Source organism: Panicum hallii, chromosome 1 (genome assembly GCF_002211085.1).
Source record: "Panicum hallii strain FIL2 chromosome 1, PHallii_v3.1, whole genome shotgun sequence".
Classification (NCBI taxonomy): domain Eukaryota; kingdom Viridiplantae; phylum Streptophyta; class Magnoliopsida; order Poales; family Poaceae; genus Panicum; species Panicum hallii.
In genome coordinates, this window is record NC_038042.1 from 48043531 (window position 1) to 48070320 (window position 26790).

Genomic DNA, 26790 nt, shown 5'->3' on the forward strand with positions numbered 1-26790 from the left:
GGGAGGGGCAGCGCCGGGGGGGAGCCGGGGGGCGGCGCCTGGGGTGGGGCCGCGCCATGGGGAGGGCGGCGCCGGGGCGGGGCAGCGCAGGGCGGAGGGCGGCGCCGGGGGCGGGGCAGCGCGGGGGGGGGGGGGAGGGCAGCATCGGGGCACTGGCGGCGTCGGGGTGGAGAAGGGGAAAAGAACGAAGGGATAAGGAAAAAGAAACGAATCGGTACGTGTGTAACGAGTGGCAGTGGGTAATTTTACCGACTTTCGATCGCCCCCAACGCAGCAGAAGCAGGTGGCCGCCTGCTTCGCGATTTCCACCTGGGGAAGCAGGTTGCGGTGGGAAAAGCTGTGACACAAACACGTTGTTTGGTTTGGCTTCTACTTTTTCATAGCAGAAGCAGGGTGCAAAAGCAGAACCAAACATAGCCTCAGGAAGGCCTGGAAAGCAGCACTTGAGAAACTTCAGCGGCAGGGAGAAACACACGGAGACGTTCCTGATCGTGAACTTTATTACAGTTACTATATACAGTGAAAAGATATGCTAATTGGATCAGTTATAAAGATCGTCCTTGTCGGCGCCGGGCGCCGTCGCAGCAGGCTCCGCCACCTGTGGCTGCGTTGAGAAGCTGAACTCGCCGCCGACGCCCCTCCATTGCTGCAGCATCTGCGCGAACGCCTGGTACTTCCCGATATCAGCGTCGCTGACGCTCCTCCGCGCGCACCTCATCGACTCCTCCGCGCGGCCTTGATTTGAGCCGGCTCCTTGGCGCAGTCGGCCGCCGCCATGGTCTCCTTGGCCTTCCTATCGCTCGATGTCCTCGAGGATGGTGTACTTGCACGCCCTCTAGCAGATCTCCGTGATGTCTGCGCTGCTGAAGCCCGCCGTGAACCTGGCGAGCACGCCGAGGTCGATGTCCCCGGTGACGGGCGAACTCCTCAGGCACGCCACGAAGATCTGGCATCGCGATGCCTCGTTGGGCAAGGGGATGTAGATGAGCTAGTCGAGGTGGCCCGGCCGGAGCAGCGCGGGGTCGATGATGTCCGGCCGGTTGGTGGCGCCGATGACGAACATCGTCTTCTTGGCGGCCATGCCATCCATGTTGGGGTTTTAACCCACGTGTATGCGCAGGATCTAGACCAAATCGACTATTTCTAAGCAGCAGCTGGCTGTATTTACTGCTTGCATGCAGCCCATGTATTAAGGCTATTTTTGCTTGGAACTTGTGCCGGGTCTTTGACCCAGCGCCCCTTTGCTATAACTTGTCCCCTTAAGATCTCTATTTAAATGAAAGCACACAGCACGTACCAGCATCCAATCGGAATTCTAGAGCAGATAAACTCAAAGGTGTGAGTGTGTTCATCTTCTAGTGCAGGCAAACTACTCGATTGTGCCTGAGAAACCACTCGGTAGGTGGTACGTTTCCAACAATCAGTAGCAGAGCCTAGATTTAGTATCCGTTGGATCAATATCTCCATCCAGGGAGCCCGTTGTGTCTAGGCATAGCTCGAGGGAGAGCAAGAAGCCGGTCCAGGGCCAAGAGGGTCTCCATGGGAAGGAGGACCTTACGTCCATGAACCAACGGCCAAAAGATTCAAGGTGGCAGGTGAAGAAGGAGAAGAAGCCGGTCGGTAAGAATGATAGGGGGGAGGGTCATCGTCGAGTGACTCTGTAACCTCGCGTCGCCACCGGATGCGTCCATCCCTTTCCCCATGTGGGCGGCGCTACCGGGATGGGGACTGGCCAGCCGTTCAGAGGGTGGTGAATGAGTCGGGTGGCAAAGCACCCGACGCTGACGAGATCCAACTACACTCACTGGAGCCTAGTCATGAAGGTAATGCTCCAAGCCCGCAACCTCTAGAGCGCCATCGAGTATGGCGACTGCGACCTTCAGGAGGATTGCATGGCCAGAGAGGTCCTTATCCTCTCAGTGCTGCCAGAGATGGTGCCGCGGATGGCCAAGAAGTAGTCAGCTGCAGATGCTTGGGACGCCATCAAGACGATATGCGTCGGCAGCGACAAGGTCCAGAAAGGCAGGGCCCAACAGCTGCGGAGGGAGTTTGAAGCCATGACCTGTCGCAGTGGTGAGAAGGTGGATGACTTCACTCCGTGTCTATCCAACCTCATCATCAATCTGGAGGAAATAGGTGAGGAGATGGAGGAGGAGCAAGTAGTCGAGAAGCTCCTTCGGTCGGTGCCACCTCGGTTCGACCACTTGGTGATGTCAATCGAGACGTTGCTGGACATCTCCTCCCTCTCTCTAGAGGAGGTGACCGGGCGTCTCAAGGCACGGGAGGACCGCATGGACCGCGCCGACTCGAATCGCGACCCGGGCAAACTGTTGTATGCAGATGCACCTCGCCGGTGAGATCGTGAGTTTGGCGAGGGCTCATCCAGGACTGGAGGCAGCAGGAGCCAGCGGCGGCGCCCACCGGCTCCAAAGAAGAAAGCAGTCGAAGGTGGTGAGGCTAAGAAGCCATCGCATGACGACACCTGCCACAACTGTGGCCATGCTGGCCACTGGGCACGTGAGTGCAAGTAGCCCAAGAAGGGGCAAGCGCATCTGACCCAGACGGAGAAGAGCCGTGCCTCTTCATGGCACAGGTCAGTGTGGAAACCCACTTGGAGGAGCAGCAAACCGAGTTATTTTCTGTGCAGGAGACCAAGGAAGTAGTCGGGAAGGTCAACGAGGCCGCTGTTGAGTACTCGGGTGACCACGGAGTCGACTGCGAGTCTGCTCCCCTACCTGCGATGACGGCTACTACAACTATGTGCATCGAAGAGCCTCGAACTCAAGCCTACCTTGAAAAGGGTGGGGAAAATAAGGTGATGGAAGGGTGGTACCTGGACACAGGGGTCACCAACCACATGACGGGGCGCAGCGACATCTTCTCCCACCTCGATCGGGCCATGTTGGGCTCGGTCAAGTTCGACGACGGGTCAGTCGTGGCCATCCATGGCTGTGGCACTATCATCTTCTCCGGGAGAAACGGGGAACACAAGGCCCTGGACGGGGTCTACTACATCCCAAAGTTGCGCAACTCCATCATTTCAGTTGGGCAACTCGACGAGAGCGGGTCCAAAATCCACATTGAAGATGGAGTGTTGCAGATTCATGATCGCCAGAGCCAACTGCTGGCAACAGTTCCCCGCAGCGAGAACAGGTTGTACGTGCCGTGACTGGAGGTCGCGAGGCCAGTCTGTCTCACCGCGCGCTGTGGCAATGACGCCTGGCGGTGGCACGACTGGTTCGGGCACGTCAACTTCGGCGCTCTCCATCAGATTGGGCGAAGGAGCATGGTGCGCGGGCTGCCGCAACTGGTTCACATTGAGTAGTTGTGTGATGTCTGCGTCACCACCAAGCATCGACGCACCCCCTTCCCCAAGAAGGTGAAGTACAGGGCGGACAAGCCGCTCGAGCTCGTACACAGCGACTTGTGCGGCCCATCACGCCGGCAACTCCAGGCGGCCGACGCTACATCCTACTGCTGGTGGATGATGCCACAACGCACATGTGGACTTCTTTCCTCGTAGACAAGAGCAGGAGTCCATTAAGAAGATCCAGGCGGCTATGGAGGACAAGTGCGGGAGGAAGCTGAAGGTGTTCCACACCGACAACGGCGGTGAGTTCACATCGGCGTCCTTCACCAAGAATTTTGTTGGCCAGGATGTCGAGTGGCACCACTCGACACCTCACACGCCGCAACAGAACGGCGTGGTGGAGCGACGCAACCAGTCGGTGGTGGCAGTGGCGCATGCCTTGCTGAAGCAGAGGGGCATGCCGGCCATCTACTGGGCAAAGGCGGTGAGCACGGCTGTGTTCCTCCTCAACCGCTCAACCACCCAGGGCCTCTCCGACAAGACGCTATATGAGACGTGGCATGGAAGCAAGCCGGTGGTCCAGTTCCTACGCACTTTCGGGTGCCTTGCGTACGTAAAGGAACTCGGGCATCACGACAAGCTTGAAAACCAGTCGACCCCAGGCATTGCGCGAAAGGAGTCAAGGCCTACCGGGTGTTGGACCTGGTAACACAGCATGTGCGCACAACGCACGACGTAGTGTTGGATGAAGACCGCGGTTGGAACTAGTCGCAGGAGGAAGAAGGTAACACCAGGCGCAACTCTGACTTCGTCGTCGAGTACGTGGTGGAAACTATAGTGGCTGCAGAGGAGTCAGCTACCCCATCGAGTGTTTCTCCGACTTCCCCTAATATGTTTCTGAGTACCGTAGACTCTATTTCGAGTACTTCTAGGGGAGAGGCGACACCCCCAACTCCCTCCGCTCCCACTGATACGACTCCAAGTGCCCGTGAGGGCAGTCCAAGTAGTAATGTGGCCCAACCAAGTGCTCGGGCGGCTACCCCAAGTACTCGTGAAGCCACTCCGATTGCACGTGTGGGTACTCCAAGTAATCGAGAGGCTGCTCCAAGTGGTGATCCACTCGTGAGCACCGAGTTCTTCCCTGACTTACGATAGCAATGACTCACGTCTCAACAACGACCACGACGATACCCTTTTGCGCTATCGCACAATGGAAGACTTGCTCAGTGAGCCGCACCCAGGCCTTGAGCAAGTGGAACTCGAGGAGGCGGAATTGATGCTCACCAGCACGGGGGAGCCATGCTCCTTTGCTGAGGTGGAGCGGGAGAAAGTCTGGAGGGCGGCAATGTGCGATGAAATCAACTCGGTTGAGCGCAACAAGACTTGGGAGTTGGTTAAACTCCCAGCTGGGCACCGAGCCATCGACAAGTTCAAGAAGGAGATGAAGGGCTAATTCCAGATGAGTGATCTCGGGCTTCTCTCTTTCTATCTTGGCATAGAAGTGCATCAACAGGGCAGACACATCACTGTGAGCCAAGCACAGTACGCCGCCCAAGTCGTGAAGATTGGCGGGATGGAGGGTTGCCACCCTGCCCAGACACCCATGGAGGAAAGGCTGCGATTGAGCCGCGACAGCACCGCTCCGGAGTTGACTCCACCGAGTACCGACGACTAGTCGGAAGCATCCGGTATCTCCTCCACACGCGACCAGATCTGGCCTTTGCGTTTGGATTTCCGAGTGGTTTCATGGAGAGGCCAACTGAAGAGCACATGAAGGTGGCAAAGCGCATCCTCCGCTACGTGAACGGCACACTCGATTAAAGCCTACGCTACGAGAAGTCGACCGAAACAATTCGGTTGACTGGCTACAGTGACATCGACCATGCCGGCGATGTCGACAACTGCAAGAGCACCAGTGGCAACCTCTTCTACCTTGGGAAGTGCCCAGTGAGTTGGCAATCACTCAATAAACAAGTGATGGCTCTGTCATCGTGTGAGGCAGAGTATGTTGCAGCTACTGCAGCAGCAACCCAAGCAGTCTGGCTCGCGCGACTGCTTGGTGAACTCATGGGAAGGAAAGCCGAGTGCGTGGAACTCATGATGGACAGCAAGTCGGCACTAGCGAGAATCCCGTCTTCCACGAGCGGATCAAGCAAATCGAGTTGAGGTACCACTTCATCCACGACTACATTGAGAAAGGACTCATCGACGCCGACTACATCAACACCTAGGACCAGCTCACTGACATCGTGACAAAGGCACTCGGGCGAGTGAAGTTTCAGGAGCTGCGATCCAGGATCAGGGATGGTCCAATACCCTCAAGCAAGGCACACAAGGCTTAGGGAAGAATTATTGGGGTTTTAACCCTTGTGTAGGTAGGATCTAGACCAAATCAACTAGTCTTAAGTAACAGCACGTTGCATTTACTGCTTGCATGCAGCCCATACACCAAGGCTACTTTTGCTTGGAACTTGCACCGGGTCTTGTAGCCAGCGCTCCTTTACTGTAACTTATCCTCTTGGGACCTCTATTTAAATGAAACCACACAGCAGGTACTGGCATCTATTCATAACTCTAGAGCAGACAAACTCAAAGGCGTGAAAATGTTCATCTTCTAGTGTAGGCAAACTACTCAGTTGTGCCTGAGAAACCGCGCGGTAGGTGGTAGGTTTCAAATATCGGTGAGGAGCTGGTTTAGGACCCTGTCCCCAGCGCACCCCGCGTCGCCAGCGCCGCCACTGCCCCTCTGCGTCGCGATGGAGTCGAGCTCGTAGAAGAAGAGGACGCACGGCGCGGACTGGCGCGCCTTGTCGAAGATCTCCCGGACGTTGGCCTCGCTCTCGCCGAAACCACATGGTCAGCAGCTCGGGGCCCTTGACGCTGATGAAGGCCTGGCACTCGTTCGCGATCGCCTTGGCGAGCAACGTCTTCCCGCACCCCGGCGGCCCGTAGAAGAGCACGCCCTTGGAGGGCGACATGCCGAACTTCTCGAACTTCTCCGGGTGCTCCACCGGGTACTGTACGGTCTTCTGCAGCTCCCGCTTCACCCCTTTGAGGCCGCCGATGTCCGCCCAGCTCACGTTCGGCACCTCGACCATGGTCTCGCGCAGCGCCAATAGGTTGGTGCTGGCGAGGGCTGTCTTGAGGTGGTCGTCTGTGACGGCCATCGAGTTCAGGATCTCGGCATCGATCGTGTGGTCCTCCAAGTCGATCATGTCCATCTTCTCCCTGATGCACTGCAGGGCAGCCTAGGTGCAGAGCGCGGCCAGGTCGGCGCCGACGTAGCCGTGCGTGTCCCTGGCCACGACCTCCAGGTTGGCGTCCTCGGCGAGCCTCATGTTCTTGGTGTGGATCCGCAACAACTCGAGGCGGCCGACCTCGTCCAACCCGCCGATGTCGATCTCGCGATCGAACCTCCCGAACCGCCGTAGGGCGGGGTCGATGCTGTTGGGGCGGTTCGTCGCGCCCATGATGATGACGTGCGCGCGCGCCTTGAGCCCGTCCATGAGGGTGAGCAGCTGCGACACGATCTGCCTCTCGACCTCCCCGTGGGTCTTCTCTCTGTTGGGCGCGATGGAGTCGATCTCGTCGATGAAGACGATGGAGGGTGCGTTCTTCTCGACCTCCTTGAACGCCTTCCACAGGTTGCTCTCGCTCTCCCCAGCCATCTTGGACATGATCTCCGGCCCGATGCAGAAGAAGAAGGCGCCCGTCTCGTTCGCCACAGCACGGGCGATTAGAGTCTTGCCGGAGCTGGGAGGGCCGTAGAGGAGGATGCCCTTGGGAGGCTTCACGCCGATGGACTTGAATAGCTGCGGGTGCCTGAGCGGCAGCTCGACGAGCTCCCTGATCTGCCCGAGCTGCTTGCGCGTCCCGCCGACATCGTCGTAGCCGACGCTGTCAAGCCCCTCCTCGTCCACCTGCCTCAGTGGCTCGCCGTCGCAGGAGATCTCCGTGTTGTTGGCGATGATGCAGTACTCCGCGGAGGGCTCGATGGCCACCACCTTGAACTCGACGCTCCGCTTGCCGCCGCGCACGAGGAAGAGGTCCCCCCTGCGTATGGGGCGGTAGGCGTCGAGGAAGTGGGGCCTGAGGTACGCCTCGACGAGGTCCCCCGCGAGGCCCTCGACGGTGTCGCCGACGGGGAGGACGCGCACGCGCGCGCCGTACCGGGCGTCGTGGCACGCGTGCACGGACACGACGTCGGCCAGGCGCACCCGGAGGTTGGAGCGGGCGGCCCAGCCGATCTGCAGCGTGTGCTCCGGGCACCCCTCGTCGGGCAGCGCGAGGCAGACGGTGTTGCGGTGGCGCTTGCCCTTGAGCAGGACCACGTCGCCCTTATAGATAGAGAGCCGGTCCATGGTGGCCTGGTGGAGCGCGAACACGGAGACGTCGTTCGTGGCGGCCTCCTCCACCACCAGCTGGTTCGCGGCCTTGGTCGTCTTCTTCACCGGGGAAGCGCCAGGATAGGACGACGCGGCTGCGTCGGCGGCGGCCATTGTTCGTGCCGCTGGGCTCTGTTTCACGATGACGACAGTGAACAGAACAGGTGTGTCTCTTGCTGCGATCGCCTTTCGCTGCTCGCCGCTGCTGGAAAGCAATCTGCGTTCTGGTGAGAAGCTCGGGGGCTGAGCCTCTTTTTATTGCAGCGGGGCGCCCGTCTCGCACGCGCGCTAGGTTCTGAAGCGTCATCCCCGCCGAGTTCGAGACCCCGAGTCGCTGCGGTTGGTGGGGGGGGGGGGGGGCGGGGGCGCGGGGTGGTGGCGGATCGACAGTACGGATGGACGAGTCCGATTCATTCTTTTTTTTGGACAGGCGCCGTTGTTTACCCGACTCAAAAGTTATCTCCCACCATTCTCTTTGGATAGTCATATTTTAAAAATTTAAATGCTCACAATAGTTCTATTTGCTATTGGCATAGACTATAACAATAAATAGCACTAGTAATAAGAAATTTTCAGTTATAATATTGGAGAATAACTAAAAAAAATTATTATACTATAATTAATAAGTAAAGTTGTTTTCTTTAGTTATTATATTAAAATGGAATATGACTATTAAAAGAGAATGGAGGGAGTACTTGTGTGATCCTGCTAAACTCGGCAAAATCACCGTGTCTTTGCCCGAAGTGACGTCGTGGTCGCCCGTCCACGCGCGCAGGCAGGGATTTGACAAGTCAAACGGGCGGGGCCCGGCAGATCTCCAGTTCCCTGAACCTCGCATCGTCACTCCCACGCACCGTCCGTGGCTGCCCGTGATCGTCCCGCGCCAGCGACGACGACGACGATGCGTCGGTGCGCGCGCCTCGCCGCGCTCCTCGTCCACCTCCTCGTCCTCGCCGCCGGCAACGCCTCCTCCTCCCGTCTGGCCGGCGGCGCCCCGGGCTCGGCGGGCGCCCCGGACGGCGTGCCCGCGGCGCCCCGGACGGCGTGCCTGGAGGAGCTGCTCCCCTGCACGGCATACCTCAAGACCGCCAAGCACCCCTCGCAGACGTGCTGCACCGCCATGCACAACGCCGCGGCGGCGGAGATGCCGTGCCTGTGCCGCCTTTTCGCCGACCCGGAGCTGCTCAGCACCTTCAACGTCACCCGGGACCAGATGTTCCGGCTCCCGGCCCGCTGCGGCCTGCCCGTCGGGTGCCGCGCCGGGGCCACCGCCGCTCACGAGCCAGGTCAGTTCTCCGTAGATATCCCGGCCACCGCCGTTGCGTTTATTACCCACCCCGATCATCACCTGCGGGTGCGGGGGTGCAGCGATCCATGGCGTCTGACGCTTGAATGCTCGTGCGTGTGGTGGTTGATGCACGCAATGCAGTCGTGGAAGCGCCGCCGCCGCCGCCGGCCGGGACACACCACCAGCATGGCGCCTCGCCGAGGACCAGCGAGTTCTGGAGCGCCTGCAGCGTGGCCGCATCGGTGGTTTTGGGCCAAATGGTGCCAATGGCTGCGGTATTCTAGGCTATTGTGGATGATCTCGAGCCGATTCCTAATCTTTTTTTGCTACCTGCAGACTGATTATTGATTTTTAGCGTTGTCTTGTGGTATTGTTTAATCACCTCAGTTAGTTAATAGACAGCGATAGTATCTGTTGTAGTCTGTAGATGTAATGGTTATAGCTAAACGCACCATGCCTATTAACTGAACAAAATGAAGGACAAACATTCGTATACTTTCCCCCCATCAGTGCCATGGGACCATGATGTCAATGCAGATCAGATGTAAATATGTCTCTTTGATTCTTATGACTTATCAGACTAGATGTGGAATAATTGGGAAAATAACTTCAGTATCCATTGGTCCATATGTTTCTGAACATGTGATGTCAAACATTCTAAATCTTAAAAGATGTTAAAGTAGCAGACCAGATAAGGGAGCATCATTCAGAACAGCTATATTAACTGGATGCATCTATTACCACGGTACAACCGATGACAGAATCAGGTTCACCACCACAGGTACAGGTTACAAGCTCAGAGATCATACTGATTCCAAAGCGAACAAGGTTACTGGACATTACAGGATGCGAAAGAAAATTTCCCTCGCACCGAACAACTGAGTCAAGTAACAGCCCGAAAGCTAATGTTAAGGTTCACATGGCAGATTAGTGCATAGTACATGAAGATGGTTACAACAGATGAACAGATTGGTTCCTACATATTTGCATGGAGGGCGATGATTGTTCTACTCTCAAACCTTCTGCAGTTAAATGTGGAATACAGAGTACACTAGCTAGTAGACTGGCTCATAGCCTCTCATCATGGATGGCCTAATGGCTCAACAGCGGTTCTGAAGAGAAGAATATAGGCCTTGTCCACTGAGAAGTACAAGAAACCTCCTAAAGAGTGAGTCACATAGGAACCAAAGCTTGTTCCAACAATGCAATGCCAAGCAGGGCCATATGCTGTGTCAAATTCCTGCAAGATGGAAGTACATTCAGTTATAACTTGTATACATCATGGAAAGTTCGTTTTGTACAGTTGCTGAGTAATTTTGTACCAAATTACTAGGTTAAAAAATCAGTTAATATGCACAACCAATGTTCTGGAACATATCATAATGTGCAGACTACATGGATGACGTTATAGGACCCAAATTTACTTCATTCAGCTGGCTTACAGGTTACATGAAACTAATAGTCAGAGTAATGGTTATTATTATCAGGCCATTATAAAAGAGATACACAGATACAACAAGTTAGCACATTCTTACTTATTCTTGTCTTTCTTGTGCCTGACCATATTAAGCAAGAACATTCAGTGAGGAAAATTTGACATGCCGGGTGTGACTAGAACTAACAGGAATTGCCAATGTGCCCTGATTTCAGCATTTGTCCTTTAGGGATTCCACATCCTCTTATAAGAGCATCACTCCAACAAGGCCACAAGAGCAGTGTTTCATAAAAGAAGGCCTTAATGATTCCACAAAATGGTGACTTAAAGGCCCTAAGATTGTTTCATGATACAGCTACAGCATAATATGCTAACAGGTGATCCAGATGAGACTATTCATAAGATAAGCTAGTCTTGTGTGTGTACAATTGTACATGGATCAAAACATACAAAGTTTTGCCAAGCGTTGTTTATCGGATACCATTTTTTATATCCATTTTAGCTAGCACAGTTGTATAGAACTCTCCCAACCTCTGGCTATCAGGCATGCTTGGACCAACATCTTAGTGGATAATTCCTTGTTTACACATGTACTAGTTACAGTGAGCAGACAGGACAAAAGGATTATGTGGCAAGACAAACATCATAAATGCACAGGACATTATTTCTAGGGCCATGGGGTAACCAGATTCATTTCAACACACGCGCAATTGCAAAACTAACCTATCAGTTAGCTCCACAGTTAATATATACTGAATGCAGCAGGTCCACACAAACAGATATGGATACCTACATAGATACAGATGTCACAGTTGCATTTGTGGTGCATGGCACTGAGTAACAATACCAAGGTTGGGACCAAACGGACATCTCTAACTGAAAGAAATAACGACATTGTCAGTGTCCTCAACATGTCCCTTTCAATTGTTCAAATAGATGCCGCGTCGCAATCGTGCATCTTTACTAACTAAAGTTAGCCTAAAATGCAAACATGACATTTCATGACTAGCTTCCTGTTACCGTAATCTTCCTTTTTTCTTCTTTTAGGTCATCTCTACTGTAGTCAAGACAAGGAACCCATTCGATAAATAGCACGCAACAAGAAGGATTTACATGGTGCGAGGTAACGGTAGCCAACCGATCAGGCTGTGAATCCATGTCTGCCTATAAATCTAATTAATCATTAAAACCAGAACCCATAGCGCCATTCTCTCACAAGCACCTCTAGGAGTCCCATTTCATCTCAGCAGAAACGATCGAAGTGAATGTCAAAACTGGATCTCTGATTTTAGACCCCTCCAGATGACCCAACAAGGTCTGTTTATGAGTTATGAGTAGCCAATGTGGGGAATAGCCACATTCCTGCTCCTACGACCTTGCATTAATAACACCTGCCCCAATGAAAATCCAAATCCAAATCCAAATCTACATTCGTATGAGCGTCTGCACGGCCGCATTCTCTGTATCAGGTCCAAAATAAACGATCTCCGTGCGCTCGACACAGCCACAAACCCATGGCATACCGTACCTTCCCAATCCAAGGAGAAAGGCAGAAACTAACTAGCGGTGGATGCTTGGGCGGCGGCGTACCTTCTTGAGCGCGAGCGCGAGGCGCTTGCTGTCGAGGCGCGGCATGGCGGCGATGGCCTCGTAGGCGAGCCGGACGGCGCGACGCTGCAGCGGCAGGGGCATGTCGGCCGCCCGCACCCGCACCGCCACCTTCCTGCCACCCTCCTCCCCCTTCAGAGCCCCCTCAACCACCTTCCCTTTGACCTCTTTCCCCTTCGCGTCGCCGCCCTCCCCTCTGACCTCCCGCTTCTCCTTCTCCTCCTCCACCGCCGCCAGCGCCGGCTTGGCCTCCCCGCGCTTCCCGACGGCGGGCTCCGGCTCCGGCTCCGGCTCCGGGTTCGGTGCCGCCGCCACGGGCTCCGGTTCGGGAAGAGGAGGGGGCGCGGGGGCCGGGGAGGCGCCGAGCTTGGTGCGGCGGATGAGCGAGCTGAGGTAGCGGCTGCGGCGCTCGAGCTCCTCGGACGCTGGATCCATGTCGGCGGCGCGCGCGGGGGACGTCGTCTCGGAAGGGCCCAGCCCGGCAGCGCCTCGCCTCACCCACGGCGGCGGGCGAGCATGGCTGGTGCGGTGGTGTCTGGCTCGCTGCCGGTTGGCCTGGCCGCTTCGGTCAGTCAAACCACGGGACAGGACCGCACTGGCTTGGCTTGGCTGCTTGTGGCTTGGGAGGCGGGGAGAGGAGGAGGTGGCCGGTGGGGTCTCAGGCGGACCGGGCCCTCCCGTGTCCTCCTGGCTTTCCGCCGCGGATGGCGGCCGAGCGACGAGACGAGATGGCCCTGCCACCGGGCAGGGATTACGTTACCGACGATACAGCAAAAATCGGTGAAAAAACGTCAAAATCGATTGGTAAAAAAACCTAAATTTAAAAAAATAAAATTCAACAATTTATCATCGATAATCGATGCAAACTGAACGATTTATCGTTTCGCCTACTGAAAATATATTTTGGCAGTGGAAAAAAAATAAAGATTTGATAGCATTTAATTTTTTAGGTTATGTATTATATTATATTAGATAAATTACACATACATGCACAATTTTGCATATAGAATTGCCTAAGAAATAAACATGTTTACATATTTTGCCCATAAAATTGCATAAAGCACATGAATTTGCACATATATACAAACCACGAAGTGCATAGTTCATATAAATAAACGAGTGCATAGTCCATGCAAACTTCATAGTTCACAGAAATAAAAGAGTGCATAGTTCATACAAACCTCATAGTGTATAGAAACAAGAGTACATAGTCTATACAAGCCACATACAAACTTAGCAAGCACATAGTCCATACATGAAGGCATTCGGCATATCAATTTAATCATTCTTCGGTCTCTTCGATTATCGACGCCACGATCAACTCCCTCGCTCCCAGCCGCAGCATCATCGATAATTGCCGCATATATATTGATTATCGGTCTTAATCGTACGAAAATCGGCTTTAATCGTATGAGTTAGTGGATGGTAACAGGTAGTTAGATAAAAATATTTTTTTCCTAAGCAAACAATTGTTGCTTTCAACATGTGATAACATTCTGGAATTAAGAGAAGATCTAGTTTTTTATAAAAATAAGTTCTCTACTTTTTATAAATTTTTTTAAATTTTTGAATTTTTCATTGAAATCTAGCGAAATTCCAGTCGGTTTACGTTCTCAGCTAGCATCGGTAACGATAAATTTCACCGATAATCACGATTATCGAGCGGTTTTGTATTCCCTGCCACCGGACGTACAGCGTGTTGACCGCACGGACCGGGGGCACAGCCGCACGGTCGTGTTGCTGGCTGGCTGATGCTGGTGCTCCTGCTCCAGTTCACGGTGTCAAAAGGCCCGGTCGGTCGGGACTCGTGCTGCCGCTGCCGGACTGCTCACGTTCGCAAGGGGTTCCAGCGTGTGAGCCTCCTGGGTCCTGGCTTTGGACGTGAATTTTCGTGGGCGCGGCGAGCCCGCCCCCGATCCAGTGTGAATTCCCGTTGGCACAGCAGCAGCAGCACTGTGTAGCTTAAGAACGGGGTAAACGGCGTTGCCATGCTCAAGCTCAACGTGGTGCGGCAGGTTGAACTGGAGAAGGGAGGCGCTCACCGTCGGGAAGCAGCTCGTCCGGCTCAACTGCCAGTGACCCAGTCAGAGGATGCCGTAGCTCAACGTCCCGTGTGGTGCGGCCACGACGCGTGCTGTAGGCTACGAGCTGGACTTGGCGGCCGGCGCCACTCTGGCTGAAATAAAGATATAATAAGATTAAGTTTATTTTTAAATATTCTTATTTTATCTATTTATTGGTGAAATTACTTATATAATTTTGTATTTATATATTAATAAAAATATTTATATATTTATTGAAATATATTTTTTTACTTCTAGTTTTATTTTTTACGTATTTATTTATTAAAGTATTTTTTGATAAATAAGCTAGTTTTGAATAGCTATATTTTTTATATTGTTATAGTTTAGTCTGTACATGTATAATGATTTTGTATTCTAAAACTATTAGTAAGAAAAATAGCTAAATGTTATCTTATATATCGAGTAAATATCCAAATCCGAATTCGAGGTATCTATTTTGCATTTGTATTCAAGAATATCCGAATCCATATCCATATTCAAATTAAAATATGGTAAAAAGTGCTATCCAAATCCGATTCCATGCGAATCCGATCCGCTTCCATCCCTACTAATATGCCACCCTAATCTCAAAATACTGTCGTTATTCGTCAATGAAGTTTGGTCTACCTCTCCAGCAATTTTCAACACCACTGCATCACCTTTTTCAATAACTTTAAAAATAATATTATGGCTCTCCCACTTATTGGTAGACTACTTTTGGAGATGTGATGATGAATTGGAGTTCAAACTATGGAAAGAAGATGAACCACGTCCGCTTTCTAGTTGATCCAAATCAAACTCACATTATCTAGGTCAGACTGAAAATTCAACTAGTACAGCCATGGTAGCTAAGTTAGGCATTTGGAATATGACACGGCATGAATTGTAGCTTATGCAACTCACTTTAGGCCAATTAACCGGGAGGATTGGGCACGCTAAAACTGCAAATTCTGCAAATTCTTCGCGTCGCTTGTAATCTAAAACTATATTTGGACAATGCTGATTGTCTAGCCATTCAATTCTGGTTGTACAACCTAGTTTTTTTTCAACTCCCTCCATCCCATATATGTTTATTATGTCTAGGTGCATAGTAAAATCTATGTACCTAGAAAATTTAAAACGACTAATAATTTAGGATAGAGGAAGTATGCTGAAAAGAGCAAAAGATCACATCCCACCTTATAGCATTGCTGGTACTCTAAAAACTTAGAACTTGTTTGGTAACCAAACAAATCTTTATGGATTGCAGTGGCATAGTCTGAACCATTTCAGAGCCCCTTCAACCGTTAAATTGGTATTTGAAGGGCTTGTGACATTGACCCTCCCACGCAAAGCAAATTGGCTTGCGCTTTCATCCTCGCTCCGCGTAAAAATAGTTAACCTGGAGTTACTAGCCCTCCTCATATTCGGTATTTAAGCCGGTCTGTCTTCCCATCAGCTTCCAATATGGACTATCCTCCGTGTTACACTATTTTCGCGACGCTACAGAACCCTCGCTGCAGTAACCCGGAATTCGGTCCGGCCCATCTGGTCCACCGAGCTTGTCCTTACTTCGGCCTATTAGGCCCAATTTCCCAATTTCGGGCTGGGCTGTTACAAATTCTAATTTCCATAAATACCAAATAAGCATATATGCATTTGGTACAGTTGAAATAGTATGATATACTGCTTTATTTTGTTATGTTGTTTCGTAGATAACCTATATATACGAATCACGCACCAAAACGTGGCCACGGAGCGTTGTCATGTTGCAGGTTTTTCCCGACTGTCAGATCGGCCGTGCGGACGGTCTAAATTGTTCGAATCTCGGACTTTTTGTAAAAAGACCTTCTATTTATTCAAAATCAACCTGCAATCCGTGGAAGTCCGTAGATTTTTCACAATACCCCTCGCGTTTCACTCAAATCAACCCGCAAGGGCCCTCTCGGTTCTTTTTCCAAACCCCGCAGATTCTGCTAAAATTAACCGTTAGTTCGCCTTCGGTTATTTCACAAAAGAAACCTCAAAATTTTTTATAAAATAAACCCACAGGCCAACCGTTCTCTTCGTCAATTACAAAATAGACCTCTTTTACTCATGAAACAATCCACAACCCTTTTTTTTTTACTATTTCATGAAACGAACCTTATTTTCCCACACAATCAATCCGTGCTCTACCCTCACGACAAGTTACTCTTGAAAAAATAACCTGCACATTTTATATGACTAGCCCATCAAAATCCGAGACCCTATTTTTATAAGAAAACAAAGGTACGAGCTCTATAGCAGTACGTCATTTCTATTATTGACGCTTACTCATATAAATAAATAAAGTAACGCAGCAACAGAAGATCCTATTTTCCTAAAATCATAAGAACGCGCCTCTCATGGTACCTCCACAATAACTCGCCATATTTTAATATAACCTCTGCTTCCTTAAACAAAATATCATCACGACTATTAATTGCCAAATTTCATGATTCAAAGTCGAAGTCTCCTCATTTCATAACTACGTTAAGCTATCACATAACTACGCTCTGCGCTCCCTAATAGATAACTTTATCACTCCTTTCACCATAATAAATATAGCCACAAAATATCATAGCTCCATTTCGATACGCAACATAATATATTACTTAAATAGTAGCAACACGATAATAAAATACCCAATAATTACTGCTTTACTTATGAATTAAAGCCTATATCAATTCCGATAGTACGGCACAAAATACAGACCCTTCACGACTTTTCTAGTGGTGGTTTAGTCATGAAATTAGTGAGTCAAGTTATGTTGGCTGGTGCTAAGCTGAAGCCGGTGAGAGACCTGCTAAGAAGGCTCCGCATGACGTCCTGCAACTCCATAATTTCCTCCATAAATTTCCTGTCCGAGCCGTGCCACACCTCGCCGCCAGCGATTCTACCGGAGCCATTGTTGCCGTCTCCTTCTTTTAGATGGAGTGTAACCGCATTGTGCCCCAGCAAGGCCACAATCATAGTGCGGTTTCGCAAATCCTATATTTCAGGTGCTTTTTAATAAAGAAAAATTCCAACCTTAAACATTCACAGGTAAATATCTATAGCCAATGATTACAATAGTTCTTAGACTTTAAACTTCAGACGATGATCTAAAATTACAAGAAGAAAAACTCTAAAATCAAGAAAGAAATTAAGAATATTTAGTTTCAATCCTTCTCTTCGTCCACATTTCATCATTGCAAAACCTTTACACACATCTCTCGTTTTCTTAAAAAACTAGATATCCGAACCATCTAACACCGTTGAGGTAACTAAATCAGATTGAAGAATCTCCAAGACGATACTACAAAACGACATTAAAGATATCCTCACCGTCTCAACTAGCAAAGCTAGAATTAGGTTTTGGTAAAATTAGCTGCAGGACATCCTTCAAAGGTGACTTTTGCTCCTAACCACTAAAAAACACCTCTTTAGCAAGTAACACTCTTCAACTACTCCAATTTGCTGCAGACACCAGAGTCTATTCTTTATTCAGATTAATTGAAAAGGAACGGGAAATGACCAAATTACCCCCTGCCTACAGCCCCAAGCCCCCAATCGGCAATCGCATCCACATCGCGTTGCTCTCTTGCAAGTAGCGACCCGGCGGCGCGCAGGGCCTCCCTCGGCCGCCCGCCCGTTCCGCTGCACCGGCCGCAAGCGGCTTCGGCCCGCGGGCGGCGCGCGGCGGCCCTCCTGCTGGCGGCCTCCTCCGGCGCGCAGGGCCTCCCCCGGACGCCCGTTCCGCTGCGCCGTCCCGCTGCACCGGCCGCAAGCAGCTTCGATCCGCTGGCGGCGCGCGGCGGCTCTCCTGCCGGCGGCCTGCTCCGGCGCGCAGGGCCTCCCACGGACGCCTCCGTTCATAGCCTGCAGCGGTGCGGCACCATACCGCCGTTTCTAATTGCTGCCACGCTTCGTAGTTCGTAGGCAGGTGAGCCACGAGTGGATGGTGCAGTGATTTTCCCACCTGTTTTTATGTATGCTTGTGTGTGGAAGTAAATTGGATATCTTTGACATGCCAAATTGATGTAAATTTGATACATGTTAAAATTTGTAGCATCTTGCTCACTTATGTCATATTAGTTATTTTATGACATGTTAAGTTGTGTAAAAAAGATATTATATATGTACAGTTTAATATGGTATGGTCTTGCTGCTAGTCAAATATATTAAAGAAATGATATTTAACTGCTGCAAAATTCTTTTATTTAGATAGAAGAACGCTGGAGATCTTGTTTCTCGGTCAGGGGCATTTCAATCTTTTTACTAGATATTTTCCAACTCCTCGGACTGGAGCAGACTAATTTAATGGGGCGGTGTGTTCACACGAAATCATATTTTCGCAGAGTTCATGGATCTAAATTAAAGAGTAGGGTGTGTTATATATAAAACCAATATTTCATGGTGTCTCTGGGATAGAAAAGCCGAAATGATATTATATGAGTTGTAGTGTCTTATGGCAAATTGGGGTAGTTGAAGAGTATTTCTTGGCAAAGAAATGTTTTTTTAATGGTTATGATCAAAAATCACCTTTGAAGAATGTCCTCCAGCAAATTTTGCGTTGGGTTTTCACCTCCAGACCCATCGATACTCGCAGACGCCACCACAACAACGCCTCGCCAAAGGACGCCCAAAAGCGCCGCCGTTGTCGACACAGACACAAGAATTGTAATGGCTTTCGTCCGGAACGCCTGCCGGCGGTACCACCGCCGCATGAGGGATGCCGGAGTCGAGGGAACGACGACATCGGTGGCCACACTGGACCGGAAGCGGTGGCCGCGGTAGCGTCCACGCGAGCCCAAACCATGAGGGCGTAGGCCTCCGAGACCTGAGAGCCAGCATGCCGCAGCCCCCCGGGCAGACCTGCGAAGCTGGAGCGACATTGGCCTCCCTCTCCAGCAGGCCTGCGCGGCGCCGCTTTGCCGACGCGTTCGGGCTCGTGCGTCCGCGCATCCCGGCGGCGCCACGCCCAGCTCCGGCGAGGGAAACGCCGGATCCAGGCGCTACCGCCCACGACTCGCCGTCATCGTCCTGAGGGCCGGCCTCCCTCTCCGGCAGCCTGCGCGGCGGTTGTGCGCCCGCGCTTCCCGGCGGCTCCGTGCTCCCCCAACTCCGGCCAGGGAAACGCCGGATCCGGCCACTGCCCCCGCGATGCGCCGTCGCCGTCTCCCTCCGGCCACTGCCGCCCGCGATGCGCCGTCGCCGTCGCCGTCGCCGTCTCGAGGGCCGGGCCTCCATCTTGAGCAAGAAGTCCACGTCGGGGGATAAGAGGAAAAGAGTGAATTGAAGATGCCTCGCCGCCACCATCCCCGCTGCCGCACGGGCTTCCGGCGGCCGGCTCTGGTGGCGGCGTGGCAGGGAAGAGGGTGGAGGGGGGCCTTGGACGGCGGCGGCAAACCCTTTTGCTCGACACAAATGGGAAAACAGAGTCTCGGAGACTCGCTTCGACGGTGCCGATGGATTGTGCCACTACACCAAGATATTTCAGGTGCTTACTTATGCAATGCAAGTTATTGTCATGTCTGAACATGTAGCAGGTCGATGAGTCATTTCAGTTTTTAATATACTTACTAGTAGCTATCGTTGAGGGATGACAACTTGTAGATTATCATGTCGATCATTGAGAAAATTAAGCACTGCATGTCATTGTCAGGTGGAACATGTGTCTGATGGGCTATTCCGTCGCATCTGCAAAATTCTCAGGAAAGATCATTTCCATGCAACCACCCTTTCCGTGGCTAGTCAGATCCTCCCATACCTGAACACATATACAAAGTATGTGAATCATTTTCCATGTACACACAATATATAAATGGTGCCGGCCTGAAGTTCTGTCTTCTCTGTTTCGGAACAGCGCATATAGATAGATGTTCCTTGTCACTAGGCGCCTGAGAGCACACCATTCTAGCGTCATGGCCCGGGCTTGCCATGTTACTCTGATGCTACTGTTGCCCCTTCTGCTGTCAAACATGGACATCTCTTCTTCTTCTTCAGCTGCAAGCAATGGAACCGACCTTTCGGTGCTTCTTGTCATCAAAGCTGGGCTCTCAGATCCGCTTGGAATCCTCAGCGGCAACTGGACCCCCAATTCCCCCTTCTGTGACTGGGTGGGTGTTTCTTGCAGCAGGCGCCGGCAGCGAGTCACTGCACTGGAGCTACCAGACATGCCGCTCCAAGGAGAGCTCAGCGCTCATCTCGGTAACCTCTCCTTCCTCCATGTCCTCAACCTTACAAACACAAGAATCACAGGTCCCATCCCGTCTGATATTGGAAGGTTACCTCGTCTTAGAGTTGTTGATCTTAGCCACAACAGTCTCTCTGGGTCCATACCAGAGAGTATAGGCTCCTTCATCATGCTTCAGGTTCTTTCCTTGGAATACAACCAGCTCTCAGGTCCAGTACCCCCTTCAATCTTCAACATGTCCAGGCTTGAAACCATGCTTCTTGGTAGCAACAACCTAGTCGGCCCCATACCTCACAATGGAAGCTTCAGCCTCCCCATGCTGCAGGTGGTGGTTCTCTCTGTCAACAACTTCACTGGTCCAATACCATCAGGCTTTGCGGCATGTCAGCACCTGCGGGTGCTTAACTTGGCGAATAATCTCCTTGAAGATGTCGTGCCAACGTGGCTTGCTAAACTGCCGCAACTCACTCTCATTTCAATGGGTGGAAACGGTCTTCTTACTGGGTCAATCCCGAGTGATCTTAGCAATCTCACCATGCTCCAGGCGCTTGACCTCTCATTCTCCAACCTACGCGGAGAGATCCCACGGGAATTGGGAAAACTTGAAAAACTCACGTGGTTACAACTTCAATCTAATCAACTGACAGGTTCATTCCCAGCTTCTCTTGGTAACCTGTCCCAACTTTATCAACTAGCACTAGATTCGAATCATTTAACTGGATCAGTCCCCGAAACTGTGGGAAACCTCAGGCTGCTTTACTACTTTGACATTGGAAGCAATCTTCTCACAGGGACACTTGATTTCTTTCCGGCACTCTCCAACTGTAGGCAGCTGCGGCACCTCGGCATACACACATGTTTTCTCACAGGGAGCATTCCTGCCTCCATTGGAAACCTCTCTAGAAAGCTGAAACAATTTGGTGCGCATAGGAACTATTTAACTGGCAGTCTTCCAACAACAATATCAAATCTGAGTGGTCTCAATTGGCTAAAACTTTCTCACAACAATTTGAGTGGCATAATACCAGAATCCATTACACTAATGGAGAATCTTGAGGTACTAGACGTAGTTGTGAATGTCATGTCTGGTCCAATCCCAACACAAATTGGCACCCTAACAAGATTACATATAGTATTCCTAGAGGACAACAAATTTTCCGGCACCATACCAAATGGTGTTAGTAATCTAAGTATGTTAGAACAAATTTCGCTTTCACATAACCAGCTGTCTTCTAGTATACCTGAAGGCTTATTCAATCTAAGTAATCTTGCTGTATTATCTCTATCTCACAATTCATTTACTGGTGCATTGCATTCTGATCTGAGTCCCCTGGGATCATTGTATTATGTAGATATCTCCTCCAACAGCTTGGTTGGTACCCTCCCAGATTCATTTGGAAATCTTGGACTCTTAAGCTACCTAGATCTGTCACACAACACGCTGCAAGGTTCAATCCCAGAGTCTTACCAAAAGTTAATCGACCTCGGTCTATTGGACCTATCTTTTAACAACCTTTCTGGTACTATTCCAAAGTTTTTGGCCAACTTTACTTTACTGACTAGCTTGAACCTTTCCTTCAATGAGTTCCAAGGTGAGATACCAAATGGCGGTATTTTCTCAAACATCAGTGCACAATCTTTGATGGGAAATCCTGGGTTATGTGGTTCGCCACCTCTAGGATTTTCTCCATGTCGAGATACTTCTAATCGAACCAAGAAACAGTTGATGAGGTTTATACTCCCAACTGTGCTTATAACAGTTGCAGCTATAGCAATTCTCTTATACCTGATGGTTAGAAAAAATAATAATATGAATCGACCAGATGTAACGATGATTTCTGTTGACATGGGTGATGTGGTCAACTATAGGATAGTATCCTATCATGAGATTGCTCGTGCCACTGAAAATTTTAATGAAGACAACCTTCTTGGAGTTGGGAGCTTTGGCAAAGTTTTCAAGGGACAACTAGATGATGGTTCAGTGGTCGCAATTAAAGTGCTCAACATGCAACTCGAGCAGGCTTTGAGGAGCTTCGATGCTGAATGTCAAGTGTTGCGCATGGCTAAACATCGCAACTTGATAAGGATATTGAGCACTTGTTCCAGCTTGGATTTTAGAGTACTGCTCCTTCAGTACATGCCCAATGGAAACTTGGATGAACATTTGCACACTGGAAACAGAGAGCCACTAGGATTCATCAAGAGATTGGACATTATGCTTGGTGTATCAGAGGCAATGGAATATCTGCACCACTATCACCATCAAGTTGTTGTACACTGCGATCTGAAGCCTAGCAATGTGTTGTTCGATGAGGAGATGACGGCGCATGTTTCAGACTTCGGGATTGCAAAATTACTTCTAGCTAATGACAACTCTATAAGTTCAGCGAGTATGCCAGGGACAATTGGATACATTGCACCAGGTGCATGCTTGTTACTATAATTATTGAACTTGTTCTTCGGCAACATATTATCTATTGCTTTGGTTCCTGAGCTTTCTTGAAATTTTCTTGAGCAGAGCTTGCATTCATGGGGAAGGCATCACCGAAGAGTGATGTGTTTAGCTTTGGGATCATGCTTCTTGAAGTCTTCACCGGGAAGAGGCCCACGGATCCGATGTTTGTAGGAGAGACCAGCCTTAGGCAGTGGGTTTCCCGAGCATTTCCAGCGAAGCTGATCGATGTTGTGGATGAGAAGCTACTGCAGGATGAAGTGATCAGTCATGGCGTTCATCACCAAACCAATACTAATTCTTCAGCATTATCTTCCACGACCTGCAGTGGCCACTTTCTTGTGTCAATATTCGAGCTGGGTCTGGTGTGTTCGAGCGAATCACCTGAGCAAAGGATGGCAATGAATGAGGTGACTACAAAACTGAAGAACATAAAACAGGATCACTCTACCTGACTGCCTCTGCACAGGCACTGCAAAGGGCTCAGCTTGGTTAGATCAATCTATCTTCTACATATTTCCGGTATCTACTGTACTCCGTATCGTATAGCAATGGTTTAGCATGGGTTTCCATTACGTGTTTAAACTTGACATTGTTCTTTTGCCCAGCCTATCAAGCATCATGTGCAATATCCACCGATTTATGTTAAATAAAAATTCAGATCTTTCTTGAGAATCTTCTAGAAGTTCTATCTATACGTGTTCCGATCACTGATTTATGTTAAATCGTCCTTATCCTACCGCATCATGTTTTGCTAACTTTCTAGCGAAGGTGAAGGGGGAAAACTTGTGCTAGCGGGCGCGGAATTTTTTTTTAGTGTTCATCCCCATATTTTGTTTTTCCTCTCTCTTTTCCTTTTACTGATCTAAAAGATCGCTCTCGTTATTTTGTGACCCTTCTTTATCAATGAAAAACAAGCACGATTCAAAAAAGAAAATGATCCACACGATCAGCAGCATAACTCTGAACATTGATCTCGCTTGAGAACTGGGAGAAATAAAACACAGTTCATCGTCGTCGTCCAACCATGATTCAGGAAACTAGGGATGTTGGAGCCGTGATAAAGAAATTTGATGAAGACAACTACCGGCAAACATCGAAAATAGGTTCAATGGAAACATTCAGAAAAACAACCAAATTACATGATTGTGGCCCACTCAATCAGCAGAATAACTCTGGACATTTGTCGTTGCTAAGAAAAAAGGGAGAAAGAGAACACGTTTCATCATGGATTAATCATTCGGAGAACCACAGATACTGAAAGTGAAACACTACTGGGACGTGATCCGGAACACAGCACAGAGCAGCAGCAATTGCATAAGCAACATGTACCAGCTATTTGGACGTGATACAGAGCACAGAGCAGCAGCAGTTGCATAAGCATCGGTAACAATTCGGCACCTAGATAAATATCCGTGATAGATCTCATGAAAAACTTACAGGAAACCTCAATGTGACTTGCCTAGATGGAGATGCTAAAGAAAATCTGTTGACATGCTTATAAACAATAACTATATTTGGATATCAACACATCAAACAGATTGCAATCTAGGAGTTAACACAAACAGTTCTCAATGTGAAGGGGCCTACACTGCAGAATCAATGATTCAATGGTGCTGAGAGGAAAGTGGGTGCAATTGCGCAGAGTTCTTGTACAAAGCCTATTATTTGTTAGAAGGCTTAGTGATTCTATGTTCTGCATAGACAAGATTACAGAAAATGCATTTGGTAACAAGTGCTGCTTTTTAGCTTGAAAAAAAAACAGTGAAGATCCCGCTAGCTCTAAACTGACCATGGCTACATATACTTCCATAAGACAGTTGCAGAAAAGGATTGATATACTGATCACAAGAGACATATGCTGCACACACAGCTACAATCTAACACGACATTTATCAACAGTTCAAGATCAGAACTGCATGCACAACTTCAACACAACATTCAAGAACAGTCCCAGATCAGCAAATTGGTAGTGAAACAGTCCCATCCAAATCTTTAACACAAGCAAGATTGGACTGTGAGACTGTCTAAATTTTAAGAAAGGCTGATCCTAGTGAAACACGTTATGATACTAAATTAAAATTCAATCTCACATTACCAAACTTTCATCCACAATTCCCTGTGGATAAACAGTCATGCTTCAGAGTGACAAAAAAGAAAAGGAAGCGAGCCTGCAAAAATTGTATACAAGGAAAAGGGTCTTATACTCTTATGGGGTCTTTTGCCTAAACAGTCCTACAGTATCTAGCTCCTAGCAGTTTGATTAACAGCAAACAGCTCTATGCCTTTTTTTAAAACAGATAGCAGCTCCCTTCTTTATTAAAGAAGAAGAAAGGGAACAGATAGCTCCAAACCACACCCCACCTATCTCTGTTTTCCAAAACAGAGTGTACTATTCCCAGTTTCAGTAGAATGTAGGAAACCTACGAATCCTGGGTGTAGATAACCGCAACAGCAGCATGGGCATTGTAGAATGCTAACTGCACTAAATCACATATACAGCTCAGAAAGCAAGCACATTCAGAATTCGAGTTCCTGCTGACCAAATACCATCCCAGCAATAATCAGGGCACCACAATCAATTTTTTTAAAAAAAAAGAGATCATCACAACTGACAAGTGGAACATAATTTTGGATTAAAAAATGCAACAATTGTTCGATAAATTCTACATCTGCAGAACTTTATTCGTAGTCCACAGTACCATCTTGACCTAGTCTCCGGTCGTACCACAGAACCAAAACTAAGTCGATGCATCTGAATTACTAAAGTATTTCGATAGATCGCTAACTAATTGAAGGGCAGGAGACGATCCATTCACCGGGCGGCATTGAGGCCGAGCAGCATCTGGCCGTTGTCGCCGGCGGGGATGTAGGAGACGTTGGGCGAGCGCGCCAGCACGCCGGCGATCTCCTTGGCCGCCTCGATCCTCCTGAGCTCGATCAGGCCGTTGCCCGCGGTTGTCGTGGCCTCGGAGATGAGGCGCGCGGCCTCGCTCTCCCCCTCGGCGCGGACGATAGCGGCGCGCCTCTCCTGCTCAGCGCGCGCGACGAGGAACCTGGAGCGCTCGGCCTCCTGCTGCGCGACCTGCTTCTTCTCGACGGCCTGCGCGAACTCCGGCCCGTAGGCGAGGTGGGTGATGGCGACGTCGTCGAGGACGATGTTGAACTCGCGGGCGCGCTGGGTGAGCGACTCGCGGACGAGCGCCGAGACGTGGGGGCGCTCGGTGAGGAGCTGGTCGGCGTTGAACTGCGCGACGACGGCCTTGAGCACCTCGTTGCCGATGGAGGGGAGGACCTTCTCGTCGTACTCGAGGCCGAGGGAGTTGAAGATCTCCGGGAGGCGGTCGACGTCGGGGCGCGAGAGGACGCGGAGCGTGAGGCTGACCATCTGAAGGTCCTTGGTGCCGGAGGTGGAGGAGAAGCTGTGGGGGCGGGTGCGGATGTCGAAGATGAAGGGCTTCTGGAGGAAGGGGATGAGGAAGTGGGTGCCCTCCGACTCCGTCCCCGGGAGCACGCCGCGCAGGCGGTCGAAGATGACGGCGCGCTCCCCGCCGTCCACCGTGAAGAGGGACGTGGAGGCCGCGGACGCCGCCACGCCAATCCCCGCAGCCACCTTCGCAATCTGCGTCAGGAACGACACCGCCGCCTGCCCGCCGCCGGCCATTGCTCCCTCCTTGCTCTCACTTGCGGTGGGGGATCGGTCGCTGGCGGTGAACTTGGGGGTTTGGGGGATCCGGCGGCGTGGTGATGTGGGGTTTTAAAAGCCGTGCACGGGACGCCGCACCTCCTCCCCCTTTCTTGGCAGGGAAGAAGATGAAGGTTCCAGTGGGCTGTGATAGGTGGACGGCCGAGATGGATAGTGGCACTAAGATTCGCGCCTGGGCCTGGTGGGCCTGCTCTTCGAATGAGGCTTCTCGTTAGCGAGACTGTGGGCCAGTGCGACCCCGGTACAGGGGCCCGCGTTCAGTCCATCGGTGGGTGCTCCGAGTGGACAAAGTGGTGTCATAGAGATGTGGGGTTAGGGTATGTTGTATTGGCTTCATTTACTTTTGAAAGTTTACAAAACCCATT

The 26790-nt window shown here is 50.4% G+C and overlaps 4 protein-coding genes and 1 pseudogene across 6 annotated transcripts; 2 read left to right on the forward strand and 3 right to left on the reverse strand.

Annotated features, from left to right (window-relative positions):
• Positions 1–425: 425 nt before the first annotated feature.
• LOC112897816 lies at positions 426–7809 on the reverse strand (annotated as a pseudogene).
• A 787-nt stretch (positions 7810–8596) lies between these two features.
• LOC112882163 lies at positions 8597–9267 on the forward strand. The gene is made up of 2 exons (XM_025947152.1): positions 8597–8981; positions 9125–9267. Exons 1-2 carry the CDS (start codon positions 8597–8599, stop codon positions 9265–9267), a joined length of 528 nt encoding a protein of 175 aa, XP_025802937.1.
• Positions 9268–9699: 432 nt separating this feature from the next.
• Positions 9700–12717, reverse strand: LOC112882152 (atherin-like). The gene is made up of 2 exons (XM_025947143.1): positions 12009–12717; positions 9700–10223 (listed from the first exon to the last, which is right to left on the reverse strand). The coding sequence occupies exons 1-2, from the start codon at positions 12459–12461 to the stop codon at positions 10065–10067; spliced, it is 612 nt and encodes a 203-aa protein (XP_025802928.1). The 5' UTR covers positions 12462–12717; the 3' UTR covers positions 9700–10064.
• A 4770-nt stretch (positions 12718–17487) lies between these two features.
• Positions 17488–23404, forward strand: LOC112882092 (probable LRR receptor-like serine/threonine-protein kinase At3g47570). Of its 3 annotated transcripts, none has more exons than XM_025947094.1 (5): positions 17488–18014; positions 18681–19571; positions 19737–20281; positions 21620–22690; positions 22786–23404. In XM_025947094.1, the coding sequence occupies exons 3-5, from the start codon at positions 19951–19953 to the stop codon at positions 23172–23174; spliced, it is 1791 nt and encodes a 596-aa protein (XP_025802879.1). In that variant the 5' UTR covers positions 17488–18014; positions 18681–19571; positions 19737–19950; the 3' UTR covers positions 23175–23404. The 3 variants fall into 3 exon arrangements, with proteins under 3 accessions (XP_025802879.1, XP_025802870.1, XP_025802862.1); XM_025947085.1 differs by having other exon boundaries at positions 19737–19858; positions 19938–22690; XM_025947077.1 differs by having other exon boundaries at positions 19737–22690.
• A 1927-nt stretch (positions 23405–25331) lies between these two features.
• LOC112882120 (prohibitin-3, mitochondrial-like) lies at positions 25332–26499 on the reverse strand. The gene has a single exon (XM_025947113.1). It carries the CDS (start codon positions 26381–26383, stop codon positions 25535–25537), a length of 849 nt encoding a protein of 282 aa, XP_025802898.1. The 5' UTR covers positions 26384–26499; the 3' UTR covers positions 25332–25534.
• Between the last annotated feature and the right edge of the window lie 291 nt (positions 26500–26790).

Bases quoted from the DNA above. Each gene is read 5' to 3' on its own strand.
- LOC112882163 (XM_025947152.1), top strand. From the start codon at position 8,597: ATGCGTCGGTGCGCGCGCCTCGCCGCGCTCCTCGTCCACCTCCTCGTC. The intron at 8,982-9,124 runs GTCAGTTCTCCG...CACGCAATGCAG, and splicing joins CACCGCCGCTCACGAGCCAG to TCGTGGAAGCGCCGCCGCCG.
- LOC112882092 (XM_025947077.1), top strand. From the start codon at position 19,951: ATGTTCCTTGTCACTAGGCGCCTGAGAGCACACCATTCTAGCGTCATG. The intron at 22,691-22,785 runs GTGCATGCTTGT...TTTCTTGAGCAG, and splicing joins AATTGGATACATTGCACCAG to AGCTTGCATTCATGGGGAAG.
- LOC112882152 (XM_025947143.1), bottom strand. From the start codon at position 12,461: ATGGATCCAGCGTCCGAGGAGCTCGAGCGCCGCAGCCGCTACCTCAGC. The intron at 10,224-12,008 runs GTACGCCGCCGC...TCCATCTTGCAG, and splicing joins TCGCGCTCGCGCTCAAGAAG to GAATTTGACACAGCATATGG.
- LOC112882120 (XM_025947113.1), bottom strand. From the start codon at position 26,383: ATGGCCGGCGGCGGGCAGGCGGCGGTGTCGTTCCTGACGCAGATTGCG.